Raw genomic sequence first — 12,876 nt, forward strand, 5'->3', positions numbered from 1 at the left:
ATGGGTAACAGTATAAGATCTGGACTTTGACCTTGCAGGCCTAGACCGGCCAGCCATCATCTGCCAACTCTGTAGAAAACCATACAGAGTATCAGTGGAAAAAAAATGTGGTCTCTTTCCTAAGAATTCACTAGATAAGTTGTACATGGAACAGAACAATAACAAGGTCATAAGTTAAGTCATACTTACATGTTTTTCAGTAATGACTTATTACAGTGCGTAGCTTGTGAGAAAAAGCAAAGTAAGAGATAAATTTCTGTCAAGTGGTGTTAGTTGGAAAGGCCTTAAAAGAAATGTTTAACATTGGTTTGTAAATGGAAAGACACTTTAGTTATACAGAATTACAAAAGCAAAAGTTTACGGGTAAACTTCTGGTAGCCTCTACATTTTGAATTTTTATAAACAGAAAACAGAGTGTCAGGGCTAGAAGGTATCTCAGAGATAAAAGAAAAAGCAATTACCTTTTTTAAAGACAGGAATTATGGATGGTCCGCCATTTTTCTCCAGACTAAAAGGAAAACATTTTTATCAAACTAGAAATATATAAATACTTCATACATCTATGTACCATGTTCAGTGCCTAATGGTCTAATTTATACATATTATCTGTAGGTATTTTATATTCATGTACTCATTTATACACTTAATCATTCAGAATATTTGAAACATTAAATCTACTTGAAGTGATCAGGGAAAGCTTCGTGGAAGGAAAAACACTTCATCTGCGTTTTGAAGAAAATAGGTCTTCAAATGGATGAGGTGGGGTATGGGGTCCCAGATCGAGGGAATAGGGTGTGAAAGATCGTAGTGCTATAAAACAGCAGGGCATGTTCCAAGGGCACTCAGTTGTCTGGTGCAGTCAGAATTAAAGGGATCTGGACACATGATAGGAGATGAGGTTGGAGAGTACAGATCAGGTCATTTTATATATTAAGAATATGAGAAATCACAGGCATTGTTTACTCTGTATTTTGAATTCTTGTGAAGTTTCAAGGCCGAGAACTCCCACAGGATTACCTTCCACAAACTTCTCTTGTGAACACCATCTCCCAGAAGGTACCAGCTGGGAATATAAGAATTCTTTCAGTTTGCAGGTTGGCACTCAATCCGCTGGGCCACACCAGGCAAGGCAAAAAAATGACTGGGACATTTACACAATGGAACACTACTTGGCCATAAAAAAAGAAGAAAAATTTTACCCTTTGCCGGAGCATGTATGGACCTGGAGAACATTATGCTAAGTGAAATAAGCCAGTGAGAGAAAGACAAATACCATATGATTTCACTCATCTGTGAAATCTAATGAACAAACTGAACTAACAAGCAAAATAGAGACAGACTCAGAGCAATATGACAGCTAAGCAGAAGTAGAGGGATTGAGCAAAAAGGAAAAAGGACTCATGGACACACAACAGTGTGGTGATTGCGGGGGGGAGGTGGGTATGAGGGGACTAAATGGTAATGGAAAAAAATAAAGATTAAAAAATTCTTAATATTTGAAAGTATGTATTTGAACTGACTTTAAGAGTAACCTCAGCCCTGGCTGGTGTAGCTCAGTGGATTGAGCACAGGCCTGCGAACCAGAGGATCACGGTTTGATTCCCAGTCAGGGCACGTGCCTGGGTTGCAGGCCGGTTCCCTGCAGGCCAACTCCCAGCAGGGGACACACAAAAGGCAACCATACATTGATGTTTCTCTCCCTCTCCCCTTCCCCTCTAAAGGTAAATAAATAAATAAATAAATAAAAAAGAGTAACTTCATGTCGCAATAAAAAGTTGTTTGTACATATAAAAAGAATGTGAAAAAATTTAAACTTCATTTCCCAAGTAATGGGGTACCAAGGAAGTGTTTCAAGTCAAAGAATAGTAAGGTATGTTTAAGCCAATGTGTGTGTGTGTGTGTTTGGAAGGAGGTGTCTGTGGCTTTAAAAGAAGTAGTATTTTAATCATCATCCTGTACCTTTAACATACAAATACAGTGTAAAAATCCTCTGGTAATAAAATATAAGTCTTGATTAAAGTAATAAATAGTTATCATAAATATATTTCTGGTTAATTAGATGAGAAATATTTGCTCTTTTCAACCTCAATGAAGCAACTTCATGCCAGTAGGCTAACATGAAACTAGCTAGTGTTGGTCTCATACTATTTTCATGCAGAGTCAGTTGACACCAGTGAAATATGTTTCTACAGGTACTTCAGAATTTAGACATCCAGAAACTCTTCTAATATTCCAATCTTGGATGGGAATGTGGGAATATAGAAGTGGTGTATGCTAAAAAAAATGCTATTATTATCCCAATCACAATCCACATTCTCTTTCTACTAGTGGAATCAAGGAATATTTTGTGAAAGGATATGTTTATTCATCCCAAGCTTCCAAACTCATTTTAGTAATCTTTTTTTTCACATTTTTTTCTTTTTTTTTTTTAAAGATTTTATTTGCTTATTTATCTTTAGAGGGGAAGGAGAGAGGGAGAGAAACATCAGTGTATGGTTGCCTTTCGTGCGTCCCCTGCTGGGAATTGGCCTGCAAGGAACCAGCTTGCAACCCAGGCATGTGCCCTGACTGGGAATCGAACTGCGATCCTCTGGTTCGCAGGCCCGAGCTCAATCCACTGAGCTACACCAGCCAAGGCCATTTTAGTAATCTTTTAATGCATTTCCCCATAGTTTCCTTTAAACCACACTCCTTTATAGGAGTGTTATGAAAATTACAGGGACTAGTCCATATAAGTGCTCCAAGGAGAGTACGTAGCACTTTTTGTTATGAGAGTAATTGTTATTTGCTCACCACTTCCACCTCCCTGGGTAACCATTCTTGTAAGTTTACTAATTGCTAGTCACTGCTTATTTATAACCCTGAAAGTGGAGTGTTTACAACTATAGGGAGTGCATTCACCTCAGTCATTGTAGATTTGTATAGTTACTACAACAATTTTCCAGCAGATGGCAGTAAAGTGTTCTGAGAAGGGATATTTTTTCTACTTCCCCCCAAAGTTGCCTTATGGGCTAGCTGTGGGAGTGACTGTTAAATAATACTTCCATTACTTATCCTAAACTAATTTTTTCAACCAGCAAAAATTGCTTTTTGATACTGTCAATTACAGCAATTACAATTTAGATTTCCCTGGCTTGCTTTTAAAAAAATTAGGTAATAGCCATGGCTTGTGTGGCTAAGTGGATTGAGCTGTAGTTTGTGACCCAAAAGGTCCCCAGTTCAATTCCCAGTCGGGGCACATGCCTGGGTTGCAAGGCAAGTCCCTGGTTGGGGACATGCAAGAGGCAGCTGATGTATATATCTCTCACACATTGATGTTTCTCATCCTCTCTTCCTTCCCCTCTCTAAAAATAATAAATAACATCTTTTGAAAAAATTAAGGAGCAAGTTTTAGGTTTTCAGTTTTTCAAAGAATTCAAAATAAAGTGACTCTGAAGATGTGCTCATTTTTCTCTGTACTTAAAATTTATTTTTAGAACCATGATATTGGATCCTATTCTATTATTATAAAGTTAATAGTACAATATTTTCTATATGTAAATAGCGCTATTTGCAGAGAAGACTTATAATGCAGCTACATTTACAGAAGGAAATGTGAATAAATGTCTGGCAAACTGGCATAACTCCAACCACTGGTTCTTATTTGACCTAACTTTGCATCAAGTTCCAAAGTCCCATTTGATGCCAAGGTCATGTTGGTGGTGGTCCTGGTTGGCTCAGAACTCTCACAGATGTGGAAGCAACCATACTCTGCAAAATTTCTGAAATGTGAATAATCCTTGTCAGACAGGACCCCCAAGATCTGGTTGTATTCTTGTCTGCACTCATACTCCTGTTCATAAGTTGGAATTAAAACACGCTTTGGCCATGGACATTTAGAATGAAGTTTATCCTTTAGTATAAAAGGCATATATTCCTATCAAGAATAGTTCCCCTTGTTTGATATTTCTTAAACTTCCTTAAAATTCCCTCTATCAATAATTTCACCACTGCAACTTCAAATATAAGCACATTACCTTAAGGAAGGAAGTCCCACTTTTTGTTGTATTTGAAATTCCTTCAAAAAGGCTGGGTTAATACTTGCATCTCTGCTGATGTTATTTGTTATACGAAGGAACTGGTTAGGCTTATTCCTACATTCCTTCAATAGGATGCGGAAAGCATTTGCATTGTAAGTTAAGTAGCCGAGAGCACAGGAGCAAGCTGTGCGAACCTACATGAAGAAGAAACAGTTCCTTAGCCATTGAGCTTTATTCTTAAAATATGTAACCCAGTGCTCTCATTGGGTATTTCATAGGAAAGTCCCTGCAGCTATGTATAGCAAATATGTATGTCAACCTATGGCAACACAGTCATATTTTTAGAGAAGATGTCAACTGCCATTGGTTTCTACTAGTTATTCTCAGTCCTGACTACATTTTAGGATCACCAGAAGTTTTCGTTGTTGTTTAAGTGCATCAACTGAATCAGATTCTTGGGGCAGAATCTGGCCATATATATTGTTTTTAAAGTGCCACAGGAGATTATAATTAATGTACAGCCAGAGTAAGAACTATTGAGTTTGAACTAAGCCAGTGGATCGCAATCTTGATTTTGAATTGCAATCCCCTGGATAGCTATGAAAGTTACTCATGCCTAGGGTTCACCCCCCAAAAACTGTAATTTAATTTTGGGTGTGGCCTAGACATCACAGTTTTTCCAAACTGCTCAGATGATTGTAACAGGAAACCACTGAGGAAAGCAACTAAAATTTCCACTGGCAAAAACAAATAAGAACAAGCATCAGGCCATAGGGCTCCGGGAAAAGTCCTTTCTTTTCTGGAAGGAAATAATACCCTCTGTCTGTGACCTAGAATTAATTAGGTTATTCATATGATTGATTAAAGTATACTTGTAGGCAGTTGTTAAGAAAATCTGTTAGTTGGCACAAGCAAGGTGGCCCAGGCCTGGTACCAGAAGCTTGACACTTTGGTCTTTACACTGGCATCTGACTGCTGTATGTCCCCATATATCTCCCACGCCTTGGAACAGTGGTTCTCAGTATATGGTCCCTGGAACAATAGCTCCAGTTTCCAGGAACTTGTTAGAAATGCACATTCTTGGTCCTACACCTGATACATTGGATCAGAAGCTCTTGGAACGGAGCCCAGGAATCTATGCTGTAACAGGTTCCTCTGGGTGATTCCAGCCCACCCTGAATTGGAGAAACACTGAAAGGCGTAGGGGAATACTCAGAGTCACACCCCTACTGGCCAGCCTGGCTTTCTTCTCACACCCTCATCGCTAACCCTGCTTGGCAGGTAAGAAAAGCTGTCCAATAAATTCCACTTCCATGCATTCCAAATAATCATAGAAATGACAGTGAGATCACAAAACTTTGTGAGATTTTCATATATTTTTCATTATAAATTTCTGTATCATCAATGTACAAATTTGTAGATTGAATCTTAAATATCAAAGTTAAAACAAATTTTCACATTTTGTGGGCACCAGAATTGTGGATGGCAGATACTGTAGTAGAGAAGTGATTTCATTTTCAGTTAGTTACACAAGCTATTATAGAACACAGTCAACCTGTGGAGAAATTGGCGTGCAGAAATTAGAGAGGCAAATGGCAGTTTTAGAAGATTCAATTTTAGAATTACTTTGGTCTTTACCTCTTCTTTTCCCGAGTACAAGTGATAGCAGAGCCGTTGGACTGTCCCTAATGTAGTAAATGCTTCTGGAATGCCGGCTCTAGAATGAGCCAGGCTAGCTATTAAATTCCCTAAAAATTAAACAAGAAAAAATGCATGTGTTATTTGATATAAACTGATACACTGTGCTTTTGATTGTTTGCACATAGTATTAAAATGACTTGAGTCACAAGTGCTGAGGAAAAGCATTTGTCAAATTTAGAATAAACTTTCCCCATAATTATGGTTTGGTTTTTGTCACAAGGACTAAAAGTTAAGTAAACTTATTTAAGAGAGAGAATATTTAAAAATTAGAGGTTTTCTTCCTTGTGGTTTCAGAATATGTTTTGTTTTGAGGTTTTAGGGCTTTTTCTTTTTAATGACTATGAACACTGACATTCCTTAAGAAAACAATATATAGAGACAAGACTAAAAAAATAATAATAAAACTTGATATGTCCTTCTTGAAATTCAAATGGCTCTGAGTTAAGGAAAGCTTAATGGTATTTTAAAATCAAATATTATATTGCTTATTGAAGGTTAAAATCGCTGAAATTTTTGCCATGAAAATAAATGATTTGGGATTGAAACTAAGTGATTCAGTAATTAAATAAGTGTGCAACTACCAACATAAAACTATTTCATTCAAATTCTTGCTTTAATTTTAGATTTCTTTTGTGATATTCTTTCATAACATTGTTGCTGTGTTGTATAAGTATAACAACTTTTAAGATATAAGTAAATGTGTTTTTACATTTGTGGGTAGATACTTTATTGAGGTATTGACTGGGTTTTTGTTTTATTTTTTTCCCACCACTATAAACCAAGAAGACCTTTGAATTTATTGCCTAAGGATGGGGAGGGCTAGGTTGTATAGCCTAGAGAAAAAATTGCCTACACATAACCTTCCTTTCAGGCTTATATTTTCAAAAGCTGAGTTTATAGAGGGCGTACACTGGCAGGAAGGGAGAGAGGTGTCTTTAAACGCGTGGAGTAAGAAATAGGGAACAAATGGAGGAGGGCAGAGAGTCCAGACTAAGAAGGACATAGTAGGGACCGAAGCCTTACTTGGATAATAGTTAAGTCGTACACGTAGGAAAACCAGACACTTGGCAACAGAAATTCCAGTCTCTGCAAAACATCTATACCTTTGGAGCCTCTTCTGGGAACTATGTGGACTTGGACATTGAGCACATCATTTATTTTATGGTATACCTGAGGCAAGAATAGCCTGCTCTGCTTGAGATACCTCTGATATGCATATGACTCTGGAGATGCGTATAACTCTGATGGAGTGCAGAGAAAGCCCAGTAATCTGGGGGATTAAATTTTCACCAGCCTGGGGGAATTAATATTTGAAAGCTATTATAATGTGGCGTTTCTTGCACACAACACTTTATGGAGTAAAATTAAACCCATTACAATTGTTTTTCAGAGTCATAGGATTACTGTTACTTAGAGAAAAATGTGTTTAATAACTTTTTAAAAACATGTTTCTTCCCTAGGTAGTTTCTATCAGAAAGTTTTCATTCGCTTGAGTTTCCTTACATGCTAAGTAAATGTACAACATAAAATATACAATTAAGTCTATGGCAGCAGGTGGAGCTTCGTTCACTGTCTTCAGTGATCTGTTTCAGTGATCCGTTTCAGATTTTGGTAGTAGTTACTCCAAATTGTAACTTACTCTGAATTCTAAATGGCTGTTGTTTTGATACTGTTGTATGTTGTATTGACAGTAATGTTTGAAGTCAATAAAGTACTTATTGATCACCTGGAGAGATGGATCTGGAGTAGATATAGTTACCCAGTTAGCATTGTGTCAAGAACTCTGTTGGGCCATTTTGCCTTGCTATATTGACTATCAATGTAGAGAAATCTTAAATGTTAGCCAAATATGCCCATTTGGTCAAAAGGGCACCAGACACAGGTATGTCAGTATAAATCAGCCACTATTCTAAATCAGTGTGTAAATTTTGTCAGTAACTCATAGTTGAATTCTAATTTTATATTCTGGAAAAAATAACTAGGGTTTGAAAAAGTATGTGAAGAAATAAAAAAGGCCATGTTCAGAGTTACTCTGCTTCCGTTTGGGGTGCAGAAGAGACTTACATAGTTCTCACTACTACCTGCCTGTCAGTGGGACACCATTCAAGAGGTCCACGTACACTCATTCTCCAAACCGAGTGACAGAGTATCAGGCTTATTATCTTCTTATTGCTCTGGTTACAAAAACATTTTTTTTTTGAAAATAGATATATGTGGATACAATTAGATTCTAGTTATTTCTCACCTGTCAATACAATAGTAGCGGACTGAACTGAATACAAACAGTCAACTAAAATAGTAACGCCTCTTGAAGACAAAGTGATATGGTCCATGTCTATAATGACTTTAGCTAATATAATAATCTAAAAACAAAAAAGAAGCATAGAATTATTGAACATTTTCCTCTCAGCTTCTCTAATTAATTAATTGATGGAATGATTTAGTACTTCTCTGGAAGGTGAGAAGGGTAGTTTGATCTGATTGAATAGAAGAGAGGCAAGTGGCAGGGGCAGGAGTTCGAACACTCGTCCCTGTCTGATCATTTTATTGACCGGGGTAGGCCGTAGTATTCTTTCTACAATGTTTGTAACTTTTATATCCTTGAAGTATAGGTTCATGGAAAGTACTGCTCCTAAAGGTCATAGGGTAGAAAAAGAAGAGAGAGAATAAGACTTAGAACCCAGATACATCTAGCTGTCATGGGCTGAAGAATCAGGTGATCAGCTAAAGATCTGCAGTTAGAAAACTTGGGTTGGATACTAACATGTTTCCTTGCCTCCTCCCTTGTAATAATATGCAGGTGATGAAAATACTACTGCCTGCCTATCAATGTGTCATGGTCTTATAAACATCAGAGGATGTATAAAAGCAAATATTCCATTTTAACTTATAAAATTCTATATAAATGAAGAAATCCTTATAGGTAATAGGGTTTTTATGATGTGAAAGGGGCTGTCGTGAAAAATGTGAATTTTACAGATCAGTAAACATTTTTTTCAGGCCGTGGCTGGTGTAGCTCAGTGGATTAAGTGCGGGCCTGCGAACCAGAGGATCGCGGTTCGATTCCCAGTCAGGGCACAAGCTTGGGTTGCAGGCCAGTTTCTGGCAGGGGCCAGTTCCTGCAGGGGATGCACGAGAAGCATACATTGATGTTTCCTTCCTCTCTCCTTCCCTTCCCCTCTAAAGATAAATAAATAAAATATTTAAAAAACAAAACAAAACATTTTTTCAGATTCAAAAATTTTCTACTCTTTGGATCAGAGTTCTGGCCAAGATAGAGGTGTAGGTAGAAAACCTTCCTTCCTCACACAACCAAAAGGAGGATAACAACCAATCTAAATCAGTAAACAACCAGAAGTGCCAGAAAATCTAACTGAAGAGAATTCCGACAACCAAAGAATTGAAGAAACAGTCAACCAGAACCACCAGACCAGTAAGGCAGCTGATGGAGAGAAACTGCAGTGAGGCAGCAGACCTCGCAGGCAGGGCTGGCTGCAGTGAGGTCGCAGACAGCAGGCCGGGCTGACTGAATGGGAAACTGATACTCAGAGGTGGCTGTGAACTATGGCGGTTGCCCCAGTGGGAGATGCTCCCAGTCTCACATAAGAGTTCATTGGAGAGTGGGCTAGAGACAGGCAGGGGGGCTGCACTGTTCCCTCTCTGGCCCCTCCCCCACAGACAGTGCCCCAGCAGAGCAAAGAGGGTTGCCCTGCCCTGGTGCATACTTAAGGCCACACCCCCTTACAACTTAACAGATGAATAAAGAAAAAGAAATATGTCCCAAGTGAAAGAACAGAGCAAAACCTCAGAAAGAGAGCTAAGTGATGAGGAGGTAGCCAACCTATCTGATGGAGAATTTAAAGCCCTGGTAATCAGAATGCTCACAGAACTGATTGAGCTTGGTTGCAAAACAAAAGAACACATGAAAGATACTCAAAAGGAAATAAACCAAAATATTCAGGGAACCGACAGTGACAGGAAGGAAACCAGGACTCACATTAATGATTTGGAACAAAAAGAAGAAATAAACATCTAATCCTAACTGAATGAAGAAAAAAGAATTCAAAAAAAATGAAGAGAGACATAGGAATCTCTGAGACAACTTGAAACATTCCAATATCTGAATTATAGGGGTGCCAGGAGAAGAATAGCAAAAAATTGAAAACTTATTTGAACAAATAATGAAGGAAAACTTCCCCAATCTGGCAAGGGAGATAGACTTCCAGGAAGTCCAGGAAGCCCAGAGAGTCCCAAAGAAGTTGAACCCAAAGAGGAACACACCAAGGCACTTCATCATTAAGTTACCCAAGACTAAAGATAAAGAGAGAATCTTAAAAGCAGCAAGAGGAAAGGAGAGAGTTACCTACAAAGGAGTTCCTATTAGACTATCAGCTGATTTCTCAAAAGAAATCTTGCAGGCAAGAGGGGCTGGAAAGAAGTATTTGAAGTCAAGGACTTATACCCAAGAATACTCTATCCAGCAAAGCTTTCATTTAGAATAGAAGGGCAGATAAAGTGCCTCCCAGATAAGGTCAAGTTAAAGGAGTTCATAATCATCAAGCCATTATATGAAATGTCAAAGGGACTTATCTAAGAAAAAGAAGATAAAAAATATGAACAGTAAAATGACAACAAACTCACAAACTATCAATAAATGAACCCCCCCCAAAAAAGAAAGAAAAAAACAGCAAAAACAAAAATTAGGCAAACAACTAGAACAGGAACAGAATCAGAGAAATGGACATCCCACGGAAGGTTTTCAGTGGGGAAGGGGAAGGGAGGAATGGAGGGAAAAGTACAGGGAAGAAGAAGAAGCATAACTGGTAGTCATAAAATGATGGGAAGAGGTCAAGAATGGTATAGAAAACAGAGAATGCAAAGAACTTACATGTACAGCCCATGGAAATGACCTAAGGGAGGCAGTGAAGGAGGGTTGAGGGGTAGAGGGCCGAGGGAGGATAAAGGGGGGAAACTGGGGAAACTGTAATAGCATAATCAATAAAATATACTTAAAAAACTCTACTTTTCACAAAAAATTGACATTTATTGAAGATTTAACCTCTAATTTTATACCTGAAATGCTGCCATTGCCTTCTCAGTTTCAACTGTTGATTCAAGAAAAGGTTCAAAAATTGATATGGTCATCATTCCACTTTCCAATATTAAATATTGTTGAAAGCGATTATTGAAGGCAAAAAGGGTCAGTGCATAGCCTGCTCTTAAACAGATGTCCTAGAAATAGGGGAAACAGACATTATTATTAACTTATTTTATTTATCATGCTATTAAGCTAATAGCTTTTGAATTCTTGCCCATCATAATATATTGCATTCTTATCTCTGGAAGTAAAATATGACATTACTGTATTGGGGAACACGGATAAAAAAGTTACCTCAGAAAATACAGAATTAGGTTGTGATATCAGAGAGAAGAGAAAAAAATAATTTTTAAAGGAAATGTTAGATTACTGATTATATAATTGAATACCAAATGGTAACAGGAAACTTTATAATTTCACTTACACTCAACTAATTTGTCTCAACATAGTTTAATTTTCAACATTTCAAAGTAGAGTTGATAAATCAGAACTCCCCTTGTATAATGGCTATATATTGTGTTTTATGCATTATGGAATGATTATCATCTCTTAAAATAAGTTCATTTGCAAAATTCTATTATGCTGTATTTTAAGAGGGAATTAATGAATAATTTATTTTAAAAAATCACACTTTAACATTCTGGGGCTGGGAAAAGAGGAAAAACCGATTCCCCTGTAAAGACAGTCTGCTTGCCCCAGGTGAACAAGTGTCGTAGGTCTTCCTGGCTCGTGGGACAGATAGAGTATTATGACTAAATCTTATTTTTAATATTCTATTTGAACAGTGTAGTCCAGAGAGAGAGAGAGAACCACTAATCTTACTGAGTTTTCTCTGCCACTATGAATCATTATATTAAAATGTTATATGCTGAGAATCCTGAAACACCAATCCAAAAGAACCTACGCACCCCGATGTTCATAGCAGCACAATTCACGATAGCCAAGAGTTGGAAGCAACCTAGATGCCCATCGGTCAAGGACTGGATCACAAAACTATGGTACATTTACACAATGGAATTCTATGCCGCAGAAAGGAAGAAGGAGCTCCTACCCTTTGCAACATCATGGATGGGACTGGAAAGCATTATGCTGAGCGAAATAAGCCAGGCGGTGAAAGACAAATATCATATGATCTCACCGTTAACAGGAATCTAAACAAACCAAACAAGCAAGCAAAATATGACCAATGACACTCAAATATGGAACAGGCTGACAGGGTCCAGAGGGGAGAGGGGAGAGAATCATAGGGGAAAAGGGAATGGACTCACATGAACTCACATAAAGGACACATGGACAATAACTAAGGGTGGGGGGTGGAAAGGGGAGGGAGGTGGGGAGCATGGGGCGGGGGGCGGGCAGGGTTGGGAATATAAGACAGAAACCTGTACGTGAACAAGAATTAAATAAAAATTATATTAAAAAAAGAACTACATAAAAAATGTTATATGCTGAAATGTTTACAGATAAAATTATATGATGCCTGATATCTGATTCAAAAATACCATAGGGGTAGCAACTAGGTCTATAGAGGAAATAAGATTGACCATGAGTTGTTTGAAATTTTTCACAATAAAAATTGTATGCACACTAAATAGTCACTTGGCGACAGGCAAGAAGAAAGGTATTAGGTACATCCAAAGAGATGATTCCAGAGAGTGAAGCAGGTGGTAACAGGCTGGAAGGAAAAAGAGAATAGTGGAATGGGTAGTAGAAGAAAAGTGAGAAGTGTGTCCTGAGGAATAGGGTGATAAGACTAAAATGTGAAAGGAACAGAGAGAGAAGAAGGGTGACGGAGAGTCAGACATGAATTCAACCTCCTCACCCCATTGTTCCTCATCTTATTAAAGCAGAACTTCTCTGTCTTTTGTCTACCACAGTAAATTAAAGTTCTCTATGAAAATAAATAATGTAGTGACTTCATTTCTCCCCTCATGACCCTTCTTTCTCCTTCCCAAATCTCCCAGGACTGAGAGGGACATAGTTGGCAATTTTTTTCCTGAATTGCTGAATGCACTGTAGGTAACAGAAATCCCTGAGTTTTTCTAGGGGTTGTGCTAT

The 12,876-nt window shown here is 37.9% G+C and overlaps 1 protein-coding gene across 1 annotated transcript in view; it reads right to left on the reverse strand.

Annotated features, from left to right (window-relative positions):
• ANKAR (ankyrin and armadillo repeat containing) overlaps window positions 1–12,876 on the reverse strand; it is a 62,439-nt gene that overhangs the window by 1,025 nt on the left and 48,538 nt on the right. Inside the window, exons 19-23 of the mRNA XM_037043774.1 lie at window positions 10,794–10,952; window positions 7,966–8,083; window positions 5,658–5,767; window positions 4,017–4,213; window positions 462–508 (exon numbers count right to left, since the gene is read on the reverse strand). Coding sequence (XP_036899669.1) covers window positions 462–508; window positions 4,017–4,213; window positions 5,658–5,767; window positions 7,966–8,083; window positions 10,794–10,952 — 631 coding nt within the window. The remainder of the gene's footprint in view (window positions 1–461; window positions 509–4,016; window positions 4,214–5,657; window positions 5,768–7,965; window positions 8,084–10,793; window positions 10,953–12,876) is intronic.

Source organism: Sturnira hondurensis, unplaced genomic scaffold (genome assembly GCF_014824575.4).
Source record: "Sturnira hondurensis isolate 20B ecotype Veracruz unplaced genomic scaffold, ASM1482457v3 Scaffold0004136, whole genome shotgun sequence".
NCBI classification, from domain to species: Eukaryota; Metazoa; Chordata; class Mammalia; order Chiroptera; family Phyllostomidae; genus Sturnira; species Sturnira hondurensis.